This window comes from Ranitomeya variabilis, chromosome 2 (genome assembly GCF_051348905.1).
Source record: "Ranitomeya variabilis isolate aRanVar5 chromosome 2, aRanVar5.hap1, whole genome shotgun sequence".
NCBI classification, from domain to species: Eukaryota; Metazoa; Chordata; class Amphibia; order Anura; family Dendrobatidae; genus Ranitomeya; species Ranitomeya variabilis.
This window is the reverse complement of record NC_135233.1, coordinates 147,685,333-147,704,709: the sequence shown is the minus strand read 5'-3', so window position 1 is coordinate 147,704,709 and position 19,377 is coordinate 147,685,333. Positions and strand designations below refer to the sequence as shown.

Here is a 19,377-nt window from a genome sequence, read left to right as displayed (position 1 = left end):
CCGCCCTTTACACTCTACTGAAACTGCCCTTACTAAAGTCTCTAATGATCTACTATCAACTAAATCTAATGGTCACTACTCCATGCTAATTCTCTTGGATCTCTCTGCAGCATTCAACACTGTGGATCATCAGCTCCTCCTCACTGCATCTTTTGCTGGCTCCTCCTTCTCTCATCTTCCCCTTACTGTTGGGGTTCCTCAAGGATCGGTTCTAGGCCTTCTCTTCTCTTTGTTTGACCAATAGTGGCAGTATACAATCAGTAGATTTGATTTCCAGTACCATGTCTATGCTGATGACACCCAATTATACACTTCTTTTCCTGACATCATGCCTGCCTTTTTAGAAAACACCAGTGATTGTCTTACCACTGTCTCTAACATCATGTCTTCCCTCTATCTGAAACTGAATCTGTCATAAAATGAACTCCTTGTGTTTCCTCCCTCTACTAATGTACCTATGCCTGACATTGCCATTTCAGTGTGTGGTTCCACCATTACTCCCCAGCAACATTCCCGCTGTCTTGGGGTCATACTTGATTCTGAGCTTTCATTCACCCCCACATCCGATCACTGGCTTGCTCTTGTTATCTGCACCTCAAAAACATTTCTAAAATTCAACCCTTTCTTACTTTCGACTTTGCAAAAACTCTTACTGTTTCTCTTATTCATTCTCGTCTGGACTAATGTAACTCTCTACTAATCGGTCTCCCTCTTACCAAACTATCCCTCTCCAACCTGTCTTGAATGCTGCAGCCAGGATCATATTTCTCACCAATCATTACACCGATGTCTCTACCTTGTGCCAGTCATTACACTGGTTACCCATCCACTTTAGAATTCAGTACAAACTTATTACCCTCACTCACATCTCCTCCCTTGTCTCAGTCTACCACCCTACTCATGCTTTCCATTCTGCTAATGACCTGAGGTTAACATCCTCAATAAACAGAACCTCCCACTTTCGTCTCCAAGACTTTTCACGTGCTGCGCCAATTCTTTGGAATGCACTACCCAGATTAATATGATGAATCCCCAATCCCCACAGTTTTAAGCGTGCCCTAAAAATGCATTTGTTCAGACTGACCTACCATCTCGACGCATTAACCTAACTAACCCTGTGTTGTCCATTCAAAATTTTTTACCATATCCAAGTTCCTCGCATCATGTTCTGACATGCTTTATGCATTTAATAGCCCTCTGTGTCTATATTGTTACATACTTAGGTTGATAACCGATTCATGCAGCATTACATGAGCACTTGATTCTTACATTTTGGCTGGTCCGAACAATAAAAGCAATTGTTAACATATACCCTTCGTGTCTCCCCTTTTCCTCATAGATTGTAAGCTTGCGAGCAGGGCCCTCATTCCTCTTGGTATCTGTTTTGATCTATGTGTTTATTGTTATGCTGTAATGTCTATTGTCTGTACAAGTCCCTTTCAAAATGTAAAGTGCTGCAGAATATGTCGGCGCTATAGAAATAAAATTATTATTATTATTATTATTATTATTATTATTAAAAAATAAAAATGATAATGTCCATTGTGGAATATATAAATTTCATCTTGATTGTATTGTGTAATATTACAGAGAGAGGTGGACAAACAGACTATATTGTCAAAAACATGGCAGATGAATATTCATGCTGATAAATGTCGAGTAATGCAACTAGGTTGCAGTAATTGCATTGCTGCATATACAATAAATTAAATGAAATGTGGAAAACAGAACAGAAAAAGGACTCGGCTATTCTGATTGGAAGTAAGCTAAGCAGCAGTACTCAATGTCAAGCAGCAGCTGCAAAAGCAAATAAGACAATAAACGAGAGAGAAAAACATGTGATCCTAAAGTCAAACCACAGGTATGGGCTCTTTGTTCTGTCTATGACAATTGCTCTGTCTATGACAAAAGTTGCTTGTGGCTTTGAAGGAGGAAATGGGCCTCCATACCTCTGGACTTATTGCACCAATGATATGCCCAACCCTGCTTCATAGAAAAGCCTAGATCCCCATACAGGGGTAAATGGGTGAACACTGGAGCATTGCCTGGCGCCTGCTAAGCAGAATATCTATTGGAAAGAATGTCTGTAAAAGCCATCTTCAGAATTGCTAGATTTCTACGACAGTCCATTATTGTTCTTTCAGTTAGACAAGTCAAACTATGGAAGAGGTAGTAACAGTAGATGCTTGCTAATGTCAGCATTTAAAAAAAGCTATAGATGCTTATCCAAAATAAAATAGTATGAAATGTTATTGAGGGATATCACTGATATAGCAATGAATGCTGATATATTATTGAAAATATTCTGAATTTCAATGTAACTTGAAATTGAATTAATATTAGAGATGAGGAGATCAATTTTTTGGACTAAGCGTCCAGGTCAGTGGTAACTGGCAACTAGACAGGAAATCCACACATCTCTTACCTTTCTCATATGTCGCACCAGCCCCAGCTAATAAAATACCACGTCAGGAAAGCCTCAAAGTAAGAGATTCGCGGTTCTCCAGTCTAGCTGCCATGTGCCATTGACTTATATTAAGGTAGGATAATATAGACATAAAAATCCAATTAGTATAAAAATGTCAGGTTTAACAAAAAACAATGGGTTTAAAAATAACTTTTATTCCATAAAGTATTAAAAAAAGTATAGCAACACTGATAGCACATGGAGGCCATTACCACCTGAAAACCTAGGGGTTTTCAGTCTCCTACACTGTTATTGTGTATGCAGTGAGTGGCAGGGCTGCCCAAAATTTAGATGCATCCCAATACCCCTTTGAAGAGATGTACATGAGGGCCTCCTGAAAACAATGTTCCCATTATTAAGAAGTGGGTCTCCATACTGTCTACCTGTGCAGTGAAGCAACGGCTGCCAAAAATTTGGAGGAACTCTAATGCCCCTTGGAAGAGACGTAGAGGTCAGAGGGCCTCCTGAAAACAATGTTCTCATTATTGGTGTTGAGAAGTCTGTCCCAATCCAGCCATTGTTTAATTTTATAAAAGTCAGCCTGTCAGCATTTTCAGTTAACATGTGGATGCGCTTATCAGTTATAATTCCACCAGTAGCACTAAAAACCCTCTCTGACAAAACACTAGCAGCAGGGCAGGCCAGGACCTCCAAGGTGTAGAGAGCCAGTTTATGCCATGTGTCCAGCTTGGATGCCCAATAATTATAAGGCACAGAGGAATCATGGAGGATGTTGGTACGGTCAGCAACGTACTCCCTCAGCATCTTCCCAAACTTTGCACACCTAGTGAGAGTACCCTGTGCCTCAGGTCCTGTGTGATGGGAGTGTCTGAGAAAACTCTCCCAGAACTCTCCCAGAACTTTGACAGTGTTCCCCTGCTGGATTGGAGTTGTGTTTCTCTCACCTGTACTTATTGGTTGTCCAACGAACAGTGACCTCTGTCGCCAGCATTTTCAGATGGTAATTTTTTAAATAATTCCGGAACAAGGGGCTTTCTGGTACTGCCCCATTTTAGTAGTTCTGTCTGCCTTGGGAATAAGAGATAGAAAGTTCTCCTTGTAGCGTGGGTCTAGAAGTGTCACCAACTAGTAATGACTGTCACCCAAAATTTTGAGAATGCGTGGGTCACAGGAAAGGCAGCGTAACATAAACTCAGCCATGTGTGCCAGACTGTTAACAGGCAAGACTTCTGTGTCCTCACCAAGGGGATGACTGACCATGCTCTCCTCCTCCTCCCTGTCGTCAGGCCATCCACGCTGAACAGATGATATGACATTTGTGCAGGTAGTACCATCTAAAGCACATGAAACTAGCTCCTGTTCTTCCTCCTCCTCCTCTTCCTCATTGTTACCCAAGCCATGTTGGGATGAGATGAGGCTGGGCTGTGTGTAATCACCCTTTATGGTTCTTTGCTCCATCTCATCATGCTTCTCCTGCAATGCATCCTCTGATTGGATTGTGAGCAGAGAGCATTTCAGAACACAGAGAAGTGGGATGGTGACACTAATTATGGCATCATCGCCGCTCATCATCTTAGTGGAGTCCTCAAAGATTTGGAGGATGGTACATATGTCTGACATCCATGTGTGGAGTCTGAGCTGAATACCGATGGCCTATTGTTGCTGGAGGTCAACAACTGCCCTCTTCTGCTCACAAATCCTTTACAACTTCTGCATTTTTGAGTTCCAATGCATGGGGATATCACACACCAGTTGGTGAGCCGGAAGCTGCAAACGCTGCTGGAGCATGGCAAGAGCGGTGGAAGCTGTAGCTGACATTCTAAAATGGCCACATAGGCGGTGTACTTTGACAAGCAGATCTGGCAGCTCCAGATATGTTTTTAGAAACCACTGAACAACAAGATTAAGCACATAGGCCAGGCATGGTACATGTGTGAGCTTGCCTTGCCTCAGAGCCGCCATAATGTTCTGGCCATTGTCACACACGATCATGCCTGCTGTAACGGGGTCTACTGTGCTGTAGTACCTCTTTAGGTACCACCCCGTGTTTCAGGAGGTCCACTCTGCCTTGGCTGGATTCTGAATGAAGGACGCTGGCTGGAATTCCTTGATTACATGGGTGCATATCAAATCTCACTGCTTCTCCACGTATTTCCAGTCTAACATGATGTCAGAGCTCCCAGGGTCGCTACTCCATCTGTGGATGAACGCACAGAGAAGGGCTAACGACAAGCATGGGGAGATGACCAAGAACTGTCCATAGAGTCCATACAAGGTACAAAGCCAGTTGACACGAGAGCCACCACCAGGCTTATCTGACCATCTCCATGGAACCAGGCGACTAGCGGGTCCCATATCTGGCTTTCTCCAAACATATCCATGGTTCAGAGATGGTCACTGGACCATTATCAAAGTCTTCAACATGGTGAGCTTCACCTACCCTCTCCCTCCTTTTCACTCCTTGCATACTTGAGATCTAAACCGATCTCATCCACATGCATTGTGTTTTTTGTGTTTTTACGCAGAAATTGCGGTGAGGATTTTATTTTGAACCTCTTGGCGCAGATTGGTCGTGAATTTATCTATTTCCATATTTGAGTTTAATGGAAAAGCCAATATCTCCTACAACCCCAGTTGTTGCATGTCTCATTGTGAATTACCCATGAATCTGAAACAAAATCTACAAGCCCTGAAAGGAAAACCCTGACAGAATTACAAAAGGCCGGGCTGTACAGAGTTTAGAAGCAGATGCAGCGCCCCAGAGTCCTGGTCGTTGCAGTACTGTGGCTCTGCCGCTAAGGGGGGCTATGGTACATCTGATGGCACTGAAGGAGTTCATCTGACCAGGTATCACATACACCAATACATTTCACAGTCTGGCCTCCAGGGGGAGCTAAGGGTACTATTCATTAGGCCACTCCTCACAGTCTGGTAAAACTGGGGGTTAGGCAGGAAGTTAAAAAGAACGCTGACTGGGTTGGAACCAGGCAACACCTTGTGGCAGAGGGTGTTGCAGGGGAAGATTCGGTAGGGTCCCTGTCAGGGGTGGGATCCTGACAGAGGCCTGGCAAACAGAGAGAAAGCTACAGGACCGCGCCTGCACTTCATAGCGGCGGTGCCCTAAGAAAGGATAAGAAGCGAGATTTATTGTGCTGAGTGAGAAACGAGATCAACGCAACAGGGAGAAATACCAGTAGGAGTCATGCTGTTAGACCGAGGCAACATCCTACTGAGGCGTAAATAACCGGTGGCCGGAACGCCGAGGAAGTACAGAGCTCTAAGCATTACTTCAAACCAACGGCAGGGCAGAGAGCTATAGGCTGGCTGTCTCACCTACATCACCTACGCAGACATAGGGGGCAACTTGTGGAGAGGGGCGACTCTAGGGTCCCGGAAGAGCTCCGAGCCTTCCCGTCATACGGGTGCGTCCTACCATAAGATCTGGGGGACGAGAAGAAGAAGAAGAACATGAGAATCGAGTTGTTGTGAGGGAATACGAGGAACAGACACAACAGTTGTGGGTACTATCCCGTAAGCACAGCAGGGGAGGACCACAACACATAAGCGCTAGAAGGAAGGCACAGATTTCCACCTGCGAAGGGAACTCTGGAGGTGCCATTGGACCGGCCGGACTTGCGCAGCTCGGCTAACCGTATTCCGGACTGAGGACTCAGAAACCTTCAGTAAAGAGGTAAAGAGACTGCAACCTTGTGTCCTCGTTATTGATCGCGACCGTTACTGCACTGCATCACCACCACCATCCACATCTATCATTGTGCGCCCCTCAGCAGGGTCACGGACCGGGCCTAGCCACCGTGACAACCCCAGAGCAGAAACTCAGAGGCCCGGTACCGGGTACCCCTCGGCCCTGCGGCAGTGGGGGCGCTACACAGACCAAGCAAGTTTGCCACGGAATCACCAGGAGAAGCTGAACATATATATTTTTTTAATTTTACATGACTGTTAACTATAAGATACCAGCATTTATTAGCCAGATTTTGATTGCTGCTGTTCCCAGTGGTTGATGTAACATTGTATTGTCATGTGTCCGCTGCAAACAATCAGTGTTTGATAACCAGCTGCAGGCTTTACAATTTTGTTAGAGCAGACGCCCAATCTGAAGGAAAAATGAAAAGCTGCAGTCAATCAGTGGATGCTGATTGGCTGCAGTGGTCTTGTGACAACAATGTCATGTCAACCACCAGATAGAGCAGTACCGATATCTCTGTAAGGCACCACTTTAGGTGCTGAGTATATACTGTTTATTTTTCATGGGGCCTGAAATTGATGGATGGTTGTTCAGCAGTGGACATCACTTTTAAAGTAAAATAAAGAACCCAGTATAATGATACTGCCAAATCTCCCATCAGAAAATGTGCTGTTATGCTGTGCTGACATAAACCAAACTTTTACCTTCCAGGGGCATCTCCTTTTTCATCAAACCAAACATCTTCTCCAGAAACACCAGTAAATGAACTTTTTATGAGGAATTCAAGCAGTTTGCTGCCGTCAATAGGCCTCATTGCATCACACAAACCAACATGTCCTGGACACAAGACTGCATGCATATCATGGAGGCCATGAGCCATTGCATAGATTGCATTAATGACAAATCCCATTTTGCTATCCTGTACGTAGTTGTCTTCTAAGCTTTCGTTGCCTGAAAGATAACAAAATGAAAGACACCTTTTTTATTCTTCAGAGAATATTGCATTCATGGCACAATTAAAGTGAACCTGTCAGCAGATTTTAACACTCCAAACTAATGTCATCCACATAAAGTTGCTGGAATGTTGATCAAATCCAAATATTTGTTTTAGAAATCCATCAGCTAATTTTTATGCAAATGACCCACAAGTGGATGGGGTCTTACAGTTCTCTGGCGTCTCTCCCTATTTCCTCACGGCCTTCTGCCTCCTGTCAGTTACTGACAAGTCTATCTTTTGCACAGGCACGGTCATTACCTGAGGCGCTGCATGGGCAGATCAATAGTCTACTCTCATTACATCATCAGGACCTTACTGCACATGCACCGCCGTAGGGAATGACGGCACTTGCGTAAGATCTTGGGCGGGGGAGGCAACAGTGATCTGTTAGTCACTGACAGGGGCAAGTGGTGGCTGGGGAAATTGCGAGAAAGGCGGGAGCGCTGTAAGAGCATTGTTGGCCCTGCTGCAAATGGCTCATTTGTATAAAATAATGCAATTGAAACACGTATTTCTAAAACAAAAGTATACATTCAGCCAACATTACAGTGACTTTATATAGATGACAGCTTGGAGTGTAAAAATCTTCTGTTAGGTTCCCCTTAAGAATGAAAATGGAACTACAAATCTTTTCTTACTTTATTCCATCATTTAATAATCCTTGACACAAACTGAAAACAAGGTCTGTTTAGCAGGTAAAGGTAAGATAGAATAGATTTAAATGGTATTTATTAAAAGAGATATATGATTCCAATAATGGAGACTATAATAATACCAAATCAGAATATACTGTATTTGTACCTCATTTCTATTCTTCTAAATATATATATACAGTATTTAGAGAAAAAATATATATTCTTTAATCAATAACTTATATAGATATACAATATTTTCGCTAACTAAATTTAACATTTTCAGAACATACTTTCTGAGCATGTTTCCTCTAATTGTCCATATCTCTCTATACTTGGTAGGAACTTCTAAATTAAGCACCTACTAAAAAAACTGGAGCAGTAAAAGCATTTCTGTACTGAAAAGACAGAATTCATCTCCTAATTTGTGATCAGTATACATCACAGTTTACATGAGATTTTTGCTGTAAAACTGGCAGCAGCAAGAAAGATCTGATATGCAAGAAGCTTATCGTGAAAATCTCACACCATACAAATACTATATCATATTCATTTTCTGCCTAAGTCATACAGTCGTATTTCAGCATTCAGTTTTATTGTAATTTTATTAATAATCAATCTAATTTTAATATTATGATTTAAATATAATGTTAATAATAATGACACCTAATTGACATATGAATATAATAAATCTATAAAAATGTCATCAGTGAATGTGAAACCTATTTGTAAAGATTGATTGTAAGTAAATTAAAAGTATTACCCGTAATCTGTGCAATGTAGGGCCTTAGCTGGGTTTACAGACTACAGAACTGGTTTGTCAGCATAAGAGAACGGCAGTCATTGTAATTAGTGATGAGCGAGTGTACTCGTTGCTTGGGTTTTCCCGAGCATGGTCGGGTGACCTCCGAATATTTATGACTGCTCAGAGATTTAGTTTTCATCCCGGCAGCTGAATGATTTACAGCTATTAGCCAGGCTGAGTACATGTGAGGATTCCCTAGTAACCAGGAAACCCTCACATGTACTCAGCCTGGCTAGTAGCTGTAAATCATTCAGCTGCCGCGATAAAAACTAAATCTCCAAGCAGTCATAAATACTCAGAGGTCACCCAGGCGTGCTTGGGAAAACCCGAGCAATGAGTACACTCGCTCATCACTAATTGTAATATTTTTTAATGATTATTTCCCTAGACAAAATAAATGTGATTTGCTAAATAAAGGTATTTAAGAATTTATTTATCATGACATTTCTTCTATATACAATATGTTTTTTACGACTCTGGAACTCCTTTAAGCATTAACTCCTGTATTTGGAGTTAATGCTGCTCTGAGAACTTTTAGTGCTCATACCTCCTATTGGTGACCATACAGTTTGCATAGCTGTCTGCGAAATGCTGGTTGGGCCACCATTGATCTCTCCTGAAGTTTCTAAACACATGCACACTCTACAAAGAATGCATACATTTTTAATGAAAAAAAGTAAATGAGCCGCTGACAGACACTTATTTAAGTGAATTATCTGCTGTGGTAACAGGGGATTCCACAAACTTGTATATCAGTTGTCAAGGAGGAATCTAATGACCCCCACATCTTAGATGGCTGTATGATCTTGTCAGAATTGCAGGGTTGCTTGGTTCACATTAACCATGTGCTCGACACTGAGCACTTATGTCACAGTTTAAAATCTAAAAATACAAAAAGAAAAAAAAAATTCAGATAAGACCCCCACTGGAACCATTCTCTACAATGAGGCAGATTTAGTCAAATATTACAGTGATGCTTAATGCTTTTAAGCAAGTACAAAATACTTTTTTCTACCTACAAATAAACACATACCAAGAGAGGCCATACAGAGTCCAGAGTCACTCAATCTGCCTCATCATAGTGAACGGTTCCAGTGGGGATCCTATCTGAATCTTGTTGTTCAGACAGAAACCACTATGTAAGTGCTAGAGCACAACACAAATTTGAACATATCTTTAAAAGCTATCCCAGTCCTTATTTCCCCAAATTGTGGTACCAATAAAAACTTTAACTCATTGCGCAAAAAAAGACCCCACTCAGGTCAATCACCTGTCAGTAGAAAAATATTGGGATTCAATGTTAGTGATAGCAGAAAAGCTCATAAAATGCAACATAGCCACCATACCTCCCCCCCAAAAAATGATATCACTCTCTTCCGAGACAAAATGGTGGCACCTGTGGAATGGTTCTGCTGGTCTACCCCTTAGAGATTACAAAAGAAAAAAACAGCTCACCCAGGCTCTAGGCAGTAGAAGAACGAGATCCACAGGACCGGATGAAAATCCAAAAGAAAAGAAAAAAAATCGATCCAGCTTCAAGGAACTAAGCAAAAATTTATTGGAGAGCATAAAAAGATGCAAACATGATAAATACAGAGACAGCATAGCAGTAACGTGTTTTGAACACACATGGCATTCTTTGTCATAGCTGCAACTCAAATGACCACACAAAATTTAAATGAACCCTCACCAATGGAAAGACATACACAGCATCACATGATTAACAATAAAATCAATACAATCACAAGATGTCAGTAAAATACAGAACAAGAAAAAATCACGAAGAAGCCACTTAATGAATAACAGGATAATGTCTAAATAATGGAAAATACAAAGGTGCATAGAAATTTTAATATTGAAACATCACCACTTTGCATGAATTCAACCCATTAGGGCTGCAAGTGTCGAGATGGTATATCCAATAGGCTTCACATCGCGATCATGGCGCCAATTGCAGGAATATCCGCCCCTCTGAGTTATGAAAACATTTTCTACCGCAAAGACCTGCAACGTAGCATTTTTCCAACGATGCTGTAGGACAAAATGCCTGGAAGCATATGACATGGTCCAGTTAGTATTAGAAATACTGCAAATGTCCCTGCAAATGCTTGGAAATATGTTTTTTTTTAAATTCCTAGTTGTGCATCCTGGGATGGCAGATACATTGATGATCTCCTATTTATCTGGAGGGGTGATGTGTCTGTCATACTGGAATTTGGATCCTACATCTATGACAACTCTTTTGGTTTGAAATTTACCTCTGTTTTTCACAATTCTTATATTTCCATCCTAGATCTCAAATTGGAAGTATCTGGCTGTGATATTGCAACCCCCACTTTTTCTAAACACCTTTCATGATATACAATTCTACATGCAGCGAGTAGCCACCCTAGGCATATGATTAAGGCAACCCCGGTTGGTGAGTTTACTCGTATTAAGCAAAATTGTAGCAACGCTAACCATTTAAAGGGAGGGTTGCAGATCTGTAGTACAAAACTGAAAAAGAGGGGCTATCCAACATGGACTTTTAATGGGGCCATTATTATTGTGCAAAACAAAAAATGCACTGATCTGATTTTGGATTTTCCTAGTAGAAATACAAAAGTTGGCTACAAACCTCTTTCGGTATAGTTCCCAATTTTGTGAGATAAAAAAAAATTGTGTTAAAATATCTTCCTGCATTGCAAGAGGACGTTGTACTGTCAAAAATACTGTAGTTATGATGTGAAGTGGTAGCCAACAAAGCAAGTACACTAGGAAATATTTTATCCTCTAATGCACCTAGGCCCTCCAATCAGTGCCAAACGTGACTTATTTATAAGGGCTTTTGTAGATGTGTATTAAATCGTTGTAGAATGTGTCGATATGTTGTGGTCACCACAGTGACCATTCCCAAAATCATGTCATCAAACACTATACTAAGTGTAGTAGTGACAAAGTGATATATGTCATCAGATGCACATCCTGTAATAAAATGTATGCAGGCTGCACAACTAGGAATTTAAAAGCATTTGACAGACATTTGCAGTAGGGTTGAGCGAAACGGGTCGTTCATTTTCAAAAGTCGCCGACTTTTGGCTAAGTCGGCGTCTCATGAAACCCGATCCGACCCCTGTGCTTGTCGGCCATGCGGTACGCGACTTTCGCGCCAAAGTCGCGTTTCAATGACGCGAAAAGCGCCATTTCTCAGCCAATGAAGGTGAACGCAGAGTGTGGGCCGCGTGATGACATAGGTCCTGGTCCCCACCATCTTAGAGAAGGGCATTGCAGTGATTGGCTTGCTGTCTGCGGCGTCACAGGGGCTATAAAGGGGCGTTCCCGCCGACCGCCATCTTACTGCTGCTGATCTGAGCTTAGGGAGAGGTTGCTGCCGCTTCGTCAGAAGCAGGGATAGCGTTAGGCAGGGTCCACTAACCACCAAACCGCTTGTGCTGTAGCGATTTCCACTGTCCAACACCACCTTCGGTGTGCAGGGACACTGGAAGCTACATTTTTTTTTTCCCTCAGCGCTGTAGCTCATTGGGCTGCCCTAGAAGGCTCCGTGATAGCTGTATTGCTGTGTGTACGCCACTGTGCAAACCAACTGCTTTTTTCAAAGCACATATCCTCTTGTTCCTTCCTTTCTGCACAGCTATCTTTTTCGTTTGTCCACACTTTTTATTTAATTTGTGCATCAGTCCACTCCTATTGCTGCCTGCCATACCTGGCTTACATTACTGCAGGGAGATAGTAATTGTAGGACAGTCCCTGTTTTTGTTTTTTTTTTGTGGAAGATTAAGATTGGCATTTCTGCTACAGTGCCATCCCTGTGTGTGCCATCTCTCACTGAGTGGGCCATAGAAAGCCTATTTATTTTTTTCCTTGATTTGTGTTCTAAAATCTACCTCAACACAAAAACACTACATCAATCAGTGGGAGAAAAATATTGGCCTCAGTCAGGGCTTGTGTGCCACTCCTGTGTGTGCCATCTCTCATTCAGTGGGCCATACAAAGCCTATTTATTTATTTTTTTTAATATTATTGGGTTTCTAAAGTCTCCGTGAAAAAAAAAAATACATAAAAAAACAGTGGGAGAGTAATATTGCCCTTTCAGCTTGTGTGCCAGTCTTGACTCCTGGGTGTGCCACCTCTCTCTCTCTAATTGTGGGCCATAGAAAGCCTATTTATTTTTTTGCTTTGTTTAATATTATTTGGTTTCTAAAGTCTCCCTGAAAAAAAAAAATACATAAAAAAACAGTGGGAGAGTAATATTGCCCTTTCAGCTTGTGTGCCAGTCTTGACTCCTGGGTGTGCCACCTCTCTCTCTCTAATTGTGGGCCATAGAAAGCCTATTTATTTTTTTGCTTTGTTTAATATTATTTGGTTTCTAAAGTCTCCCTGAAAAAAAAAAAAGTACATAAAAAAACAGTGGGAGAGTAATATTGCCCTTTCAGCTTGTGTGCCAGTCTTGACTCCTGGGTGTGCCACCTCTCTCTCTCTAATTGTGGGCCATAGAAAGCCTATTTATTTTTTTGCTTTGTTTAATATTATTTGGTTTCTAAAGTCTCCCTGAAAAAAAAAAAACATAAAAAAACAGTGGGAGAGTAATATTGCCCTTTCAGCTTGTGTGCCAGTCTTGACTCCTGGGTGTGCCACCTCTCTCTCTCTAATTGTGGGCCATAGAAAGCCTATTTATTTTTTTGCTTTGTTTAATATTATTTGGTTTCTAAAGTCTCCCTGAAAAAAAAAAAACATAAAAAAACAGTGGGAGAGTAATATTGCCCTTTCAGCTTGTGTGCCAGTCTTGACTCCTGGGTGTGCCACCTCTCTCTCTCTAATTGTGGGCCATAGAAAGCCTATTTATTTTTTTGCTTTGTTTAATATTATTTGGTTTCTAAAGTCTCCCTGAAAAAAAAAATACATAAAAAAACAGTGGGAGAGTAATATTGCCCTTTCAGCTTGTGTGCCAGTCTTGACTCCTGGGTGTGCCACCTCTCTCTCTCTAATTGTGGGCCATAGAAAGCCTATTTATTTTTTTGCTTTTTTTAATATTATTTGGTTTCTAAAGTCTCCCTGAAAAAAAAAAAATACATAAAAAAACAGTGGGAGAGTAATATTGCCCTTTCAGCTTGTGTGCCAGTCTTGACTCCTGGGTGTGCCACCTCTCTCTCTCTAATTGTGGGCCATAGAAAGGCTATTTTTTTTTTATTTTTTTTTTATTAGTATTTGGTTTCTAAATTGTCCCTGAAAAAAACATTTTATCTTATTTGGTTTCTAAAGTCTCCCTGAGAAAAAAAAAAAAAAATTAGGTGGGAGAATAATATTGACATTAGTGCTTGAGTGACAGTCCTGCGTGTGTGTCATCTCTGTGATTTTGTGCCACAGAAAACAGAGTGTGTAACATTGTGCCTGATTTTCCTTGTGGTCTCACCAACCTGTTAAGGGATATAGAAATCATACTGAAGTTATAGCTCACCGTGTAAGTTGTTTGACAGCAACAAATAAAGTTACTTTGGTTAATTTTTTAAAACAATGAGGAAGTCTGGTGCAAGAGGTCGTGGCCGTGGGCGTTCATTGTCAGCTGGTAATGATGGTAGTGGTAGTGGAGCATCAGGTGGTCGTGGGGATAAAAATATTCCACCTAAGTCTGGAGCTGTGGAGCCAGTTTCGTCGTCTGGCTACACAAGGCCTCGAACGCTCTCTTTTCTGGGAGTAGGAAAAACGCTTTTAAAGCCGGAGCAGCAACAGCAAGTTTTGGCTTACATTGCAGACTCAGCCTCTAGCTCTTTTGCCTCCTCTTCTGAAACTGGTAAATGTAAAAGCAGCGCGTCGCTTGTGGATGTTCACGGTCAGGGACAAGTCGCTTCCTTGTCCTCCTCAGCAAAAACTACAACAAGAGAGAAGGATGCAGCAGGCGACACAACGGGTCACTCCATGGAGCTCTTTACACATACCGTCCCTGGCTTAGAAAGTGAAACACTTAACAGGCCATGCCCATTACAAGTAGATTCTGACATGGAGTGCACTGATGCACAGCCCAAACAGCCAGAGTACTATGCTGCTCCTTTGACTCAGACCACCACATTGCCCTCTCAGGGTACAGATCCACAATCAGACCCTGATGAGACTATGTTGCCCCGCCACGAACGCTATACCACAGACCGACACAGTGACACAGACGAAGTTGCACACGAGCTCGAAGAGGAGGTAATAGATGACCCGGTTGTTGACCCCGATTGGCAGCCATTGGGGGAACAGGGTGCAGGCAGCAGTAGTTCAGAAGCAGAGGTGGAGGAGGGGCCGCAGCAGGCATCAACATCGCAACAGGTTCCATCTGCCGGGCCCCTATCTGGCCCAAAACGCGTGTCAAAGCCAAAACCTGTTGGAGCACAGCGTTGCCATCCGGTTAAAGCTCAGTCTGCAATCCCTGAAAAGGGATCCGATGCTAGGAAGAGTGCAGTCTGGCATTTTTTTAAACAACATCCAATTGATCAGCGCAAAGTCATCTGTCAAAAATGTTCTACTAGCTTAAGCAGAGGTCAGAATCTGAAAAGTCTAAATACTAGTTGCATGCATAGACACTTAACCACCATGCATTTTCAAGCCTGGACTAACTACCAAACGTCCCTTAAGGTTGTAGCACCCTCGGCCAATGAAGCTAGTCATCAACGCAACATCCCTTCCGTCACTGTAAGGCCACCATTTTCCGCACCACCGGCAGTATCTGTGCAGGTTTCTTTGCCAGCCAAAAGCAGTCAGGGTCAGGGAATCACCAGTTTTGTAGGCGGAAATATTGCATCTAGGGCACCGGCGGAAACAATACCGTCTCCAACCGTCTCTCAGTCTGCCATGTCCACCGGCACACCCGCAAGTTCCACGATCTCCATCTCTCCAGTTCAGCTCACACTACATGAGACTCTGGTTAGAAAAAGGAAGTACTTATCCTCGCATCCGCGTACACAGGGTTTTAACGCCCACATAGCTAGACTAATCTCGTTAGAGATGATGCCCTACCGGTTAGTTGAAAGCGAAGCTTTCAAAGCCCTGATTGAGTACGCTGAACCACGATACGAGCTACCCAGTCGACACTTTTTTTCCAGAAAAGCCATCCCAGCCCTGCACCAGCATGTTAAACAGCGCATCGTCCATGCACTCAGGCAATCTGTGAGTACAAAGGTGCACCTGACTACAGATGCATGGACCAGTAGGCATGGCCAGGGATGTTATGTGTCCATCACGGCACACTGGGTGAATGTGGTGGATGCAGGGTCCACAGGGGACATCAATTTCGGGACAGTTGTGCCTAGCCCACGGTCTAGGAAACAGTTGGCTGTAGGCGTTCGCACCCCCTCCTCCTCCTCCTCCTCCTCCTCGTCCTCCTGCAGAAGCTACAGCTCTTCCACAGACCGCAGTCGGCCAACCACTCCATTGGCAGATGACACTGTTGCACACCAGTTGTCCCATTATGGGCCAGCTACTGGCAAGCGTCAGCAGGCTGTATTGGCTATGAAGTGTTTGGGCGACAACAGACACACCGCGGAAGTTCTGTCCGAGTTCTTGCAACAAGAAACGCAGTCGTGGCTGGGCACAGTAGATCTTGAGGCAGGCAAGGTAGTTAGTGATAACGGAAGGAATTTCATGGCTGCCATCTCCCTTTCCCAACTGAAACACATTCCTTGCCTGGCTCACACCTTAAACCTGGTGGTGCAGTGCTTATTGAAAACTTATCCTGGGTTCTCCGACCTGCTCCTCAAAGTGCGTGGACTTTGCTCACATATCCGACGTTCGCCTGTACACGCCAGCCGTATGCAGACCTATCAGCGGTCTTTGAACCTTCCCCAGCATCGCCTAATCATAGACGTTGCAACAAGGTGGAACTCAACACTGCACATGCTTCAGAGACTGTGCCAACAGAGGCGGGCTGTTATGTTTTTGTGGGAGGATACACATACACGGGCAGGCAGTAGGATGGCAGACATGGAGTTGTCAGGTGTGCAGTGGTCGAAGATACAAGACATGTGTCAAGTCCTTCAGTGTTTTGAGGAATGCACACGGCTGGTTAGTGCAGACAACGCCGTAATAAGCATGAGCATCCCCCCTAATGCGTCTGCTGATGCAAAGTTTGACGCACATAAAGGAGCAGGCGTCTGCACCAGAGGAAGAGGAAAGCCTTGATGACAGTCAGCCATTGTCTGGTCAGGGCAGTGTACAGGACGAGGTAGCGGGCGAAGAGGAGGTGGAGGACGAGGAGGATGATGGGGATGAGTATATTTTTAATGCGGAACCTTTCCCGGGGGCACTGGAAATTGGTTGCGTGTCAAGGCCGGGTTCTGGTTTTTTGAGGGACACAAGTGACGTAGATTTGCCTGCAACTGCCCCTCACCCAATCACAACCGGAGATTTGACAACTGGAACTTTGGCCCACATGGCGGATTATGCCTTACGTATCCTAAAAAGGGACACACGCATAACGAAAATGATGAACGATGACGATTACTGGTTGGCCTGCCTCCTTGATCCACGCTATAAAGGCAAATTGCAAAATATTATGCCACATGAGAACTTGGAACTAATATTAGCAACCAAACAATCAACTCTTGTTGACCGTTTGCTTCAGGCATTCCCAGCACACAGCGCACGTGATCGTTCTCACACGAGCTCAAGGGGGCAACAGACTAGGAGTGTTAGGGGTGCACACATCAGAAGTGGCGTTGGACAGAGGGGTTTTCTGACCAGGTTGTGGAGTGATTTTGCTATGACCGCAGACAGGACAGGTACTGCTGCATCAATTGAAAGTGACAGGAGACAACATTTGTCCAGTATGGTTACTAACTATTTTTCATCCCTTATCGATGTTCTCCCTCAACCGTCATTCCCATTTGATTACTGGGCATCAAAATTAGACACCTGGCCAGAATTGGCAGAATATGCATTGCAGGAGCTTGCTTGCCCGGCAGCAAGTGTCCTATCAGAAAGAGTATTCAGTGCTGCAGGTTCAATATTAACCGAAAAAAGGACTCGTCTGGCTACCCAAAATGTTGACGATCTAACATTCATTAAAATGAACCACAACTGGATTTCGAAATCTTTTGCCCCACCTTGCCCGGCCGACACCTAGCTTTCCTATGAAAAGCTCTTGCTTGTGAATTACTTTTCTAATGTCTAATTTGCTGCAGCTGATTGTACAGCATACGACATGTTTACACCTCCCTAAATGGCCAAACTCCCCACACGGGGCCATGGTATCGCGACTTGGCGCAAGCACCCGTGAGACTGCTGTTTGTCTGAAGAGGTGGGTGTGCTTGCTTTTGGTTGACGGCATTGCTACTGGGTCCCTCATAGTACAATGTAGTGTCTCTGGCGGTGGTGGTGCGCACCCAACGTCAGACACACCGTTGTAACATGAGGGGCCCTGGGGCGGTCCCGCCGGCCTCAAGAGAGTTCCCCCCTCCCCCAGCTCAAACTGTGCTCTACCACGTGCAAAATTATGTCGCACAGCTCCACCAATCTTTAGTCTATTCGCTGACATCATTCAATGTCTGGCACTGACAATACAAATTTGTAGACATCTATGATGCAACTTAAAGTAGTCTGTGTCTGTGTCCTATATTGGCACCATTAAATAGTTACTGCCAAATTACTATGTCAGAAACTCAGCAGATGAGCCCACCCCTGTACCTAAGTATGCCACCTTTTTTTTTTTTTTGGTTGTTTTGCGAGACATTAACATCTATTTATATTTTGGGAGTACTGGGACAGACACTCCTTGCAATACTCCTCCACTGACCACCAAGCTGCCTGCCCGTGTATCCATGTAACCGATGTAAAACAGCCATGAGCCTATTGTTTGTTATTTTAGGCCTTTGATAGCCTGTCTGCCGTCCCTACTTTAAATACTCCTCCACTGACCACCAAGCTGCCTGCCCGTGTATCCATGTAACCGATGTAAAACTGCCATGAGCCTATTGTTTGTTATTTTAGGCCTTTGATAGCCTGTCTGCGGTCCCTACTTTAAATACTCCTCCACTGACCACCAAGCTGCCTGCCCGTGTATCCATGTAACCGATGTAAAACTGCCATGAGCCTATTGTTTGTTATTTTAGGCCTTTGATAGCCTGTCTGCGGTCCCTACTTTAAATACTCCTCCACTGACCACCAAGCTGCTTGCCCGTGTATCCATGTAACCGATGTAAAACTGCCATGAGCCTATTGTTTGTTATTTTAGGCTTTTGATAGCCTGTCTGCGGTCCCTACTTTAAATACTCCTCCACTGACCACCAAGCTGCCTGCCCGTGTATCCATGTAACCGATGTAAAACAGCCATGAGCCTATTGTTTGTTATTTTAGGCCTTTAATAGCCTGTCTGCGGTCCCTACTTTAAATACTCCTCCACTTACCACCAAGCTGCCTGCCCGTGTATCCATGTAACCGATGTAAAACTGCCATGAGCCTATTGTTTGTTATTTTAGGCCTTTGATAGCCTGTCTGCGGTCCCTACTTTAAATACTCCTCCACTGACCACCAAGCTGCCTGCCCGTGTATCCATGTAACCGATGTAAAACTGCCATAAGCCTATTGTTTGTTATTTTAGGCCTTTGATAGCCTGTCTGCGGTCCCTACTTTAAATACTCCTCCACTGACCACCAAGCTGCCTGCCCGTGTATCCATGTAACCGATGTAAAACAGCCATGAGCCTATTGTTTGTTATTTTAGGCCTTTGATAGCCTGTCTGCGGTCCCTACTTTAAATACTCCTCCACTGACCACCAAGCTGCCTGCCCGTGTATCCATGTAACCGATGTAAAACAGCCATGAGCCTATTGTTTGT

At 43.5% G+C, this 19,377-nt stretch overlaps 1 protein-coding gene across 4 annotated transcripts in view; it reads right to left on the bottom strand.

The window, feature by feature from the left end:
• The window catches only part of GRM1 (glutamate metabotropic receptor 1), a 581,006-nt gene that overhangs the window by 44,395 nt on the left and 517,234 nt on the right, over positions 1-19,377 (bottom strand). For all 4 annotated transcript variants that reach the window (XM_077283069.1, XM_077283071.1, XM_077283070.1 and 1 more), the window contains exon 5: positions 6,842-7,088. In XM_077283069.1, the coding sequence (XP_077139184.1) occupies positions 6,842-7,088 (247 nt within the window). The remainder of the gene's footprint in view (positions 1-6,841; positions 7,089-19,377) is intronic.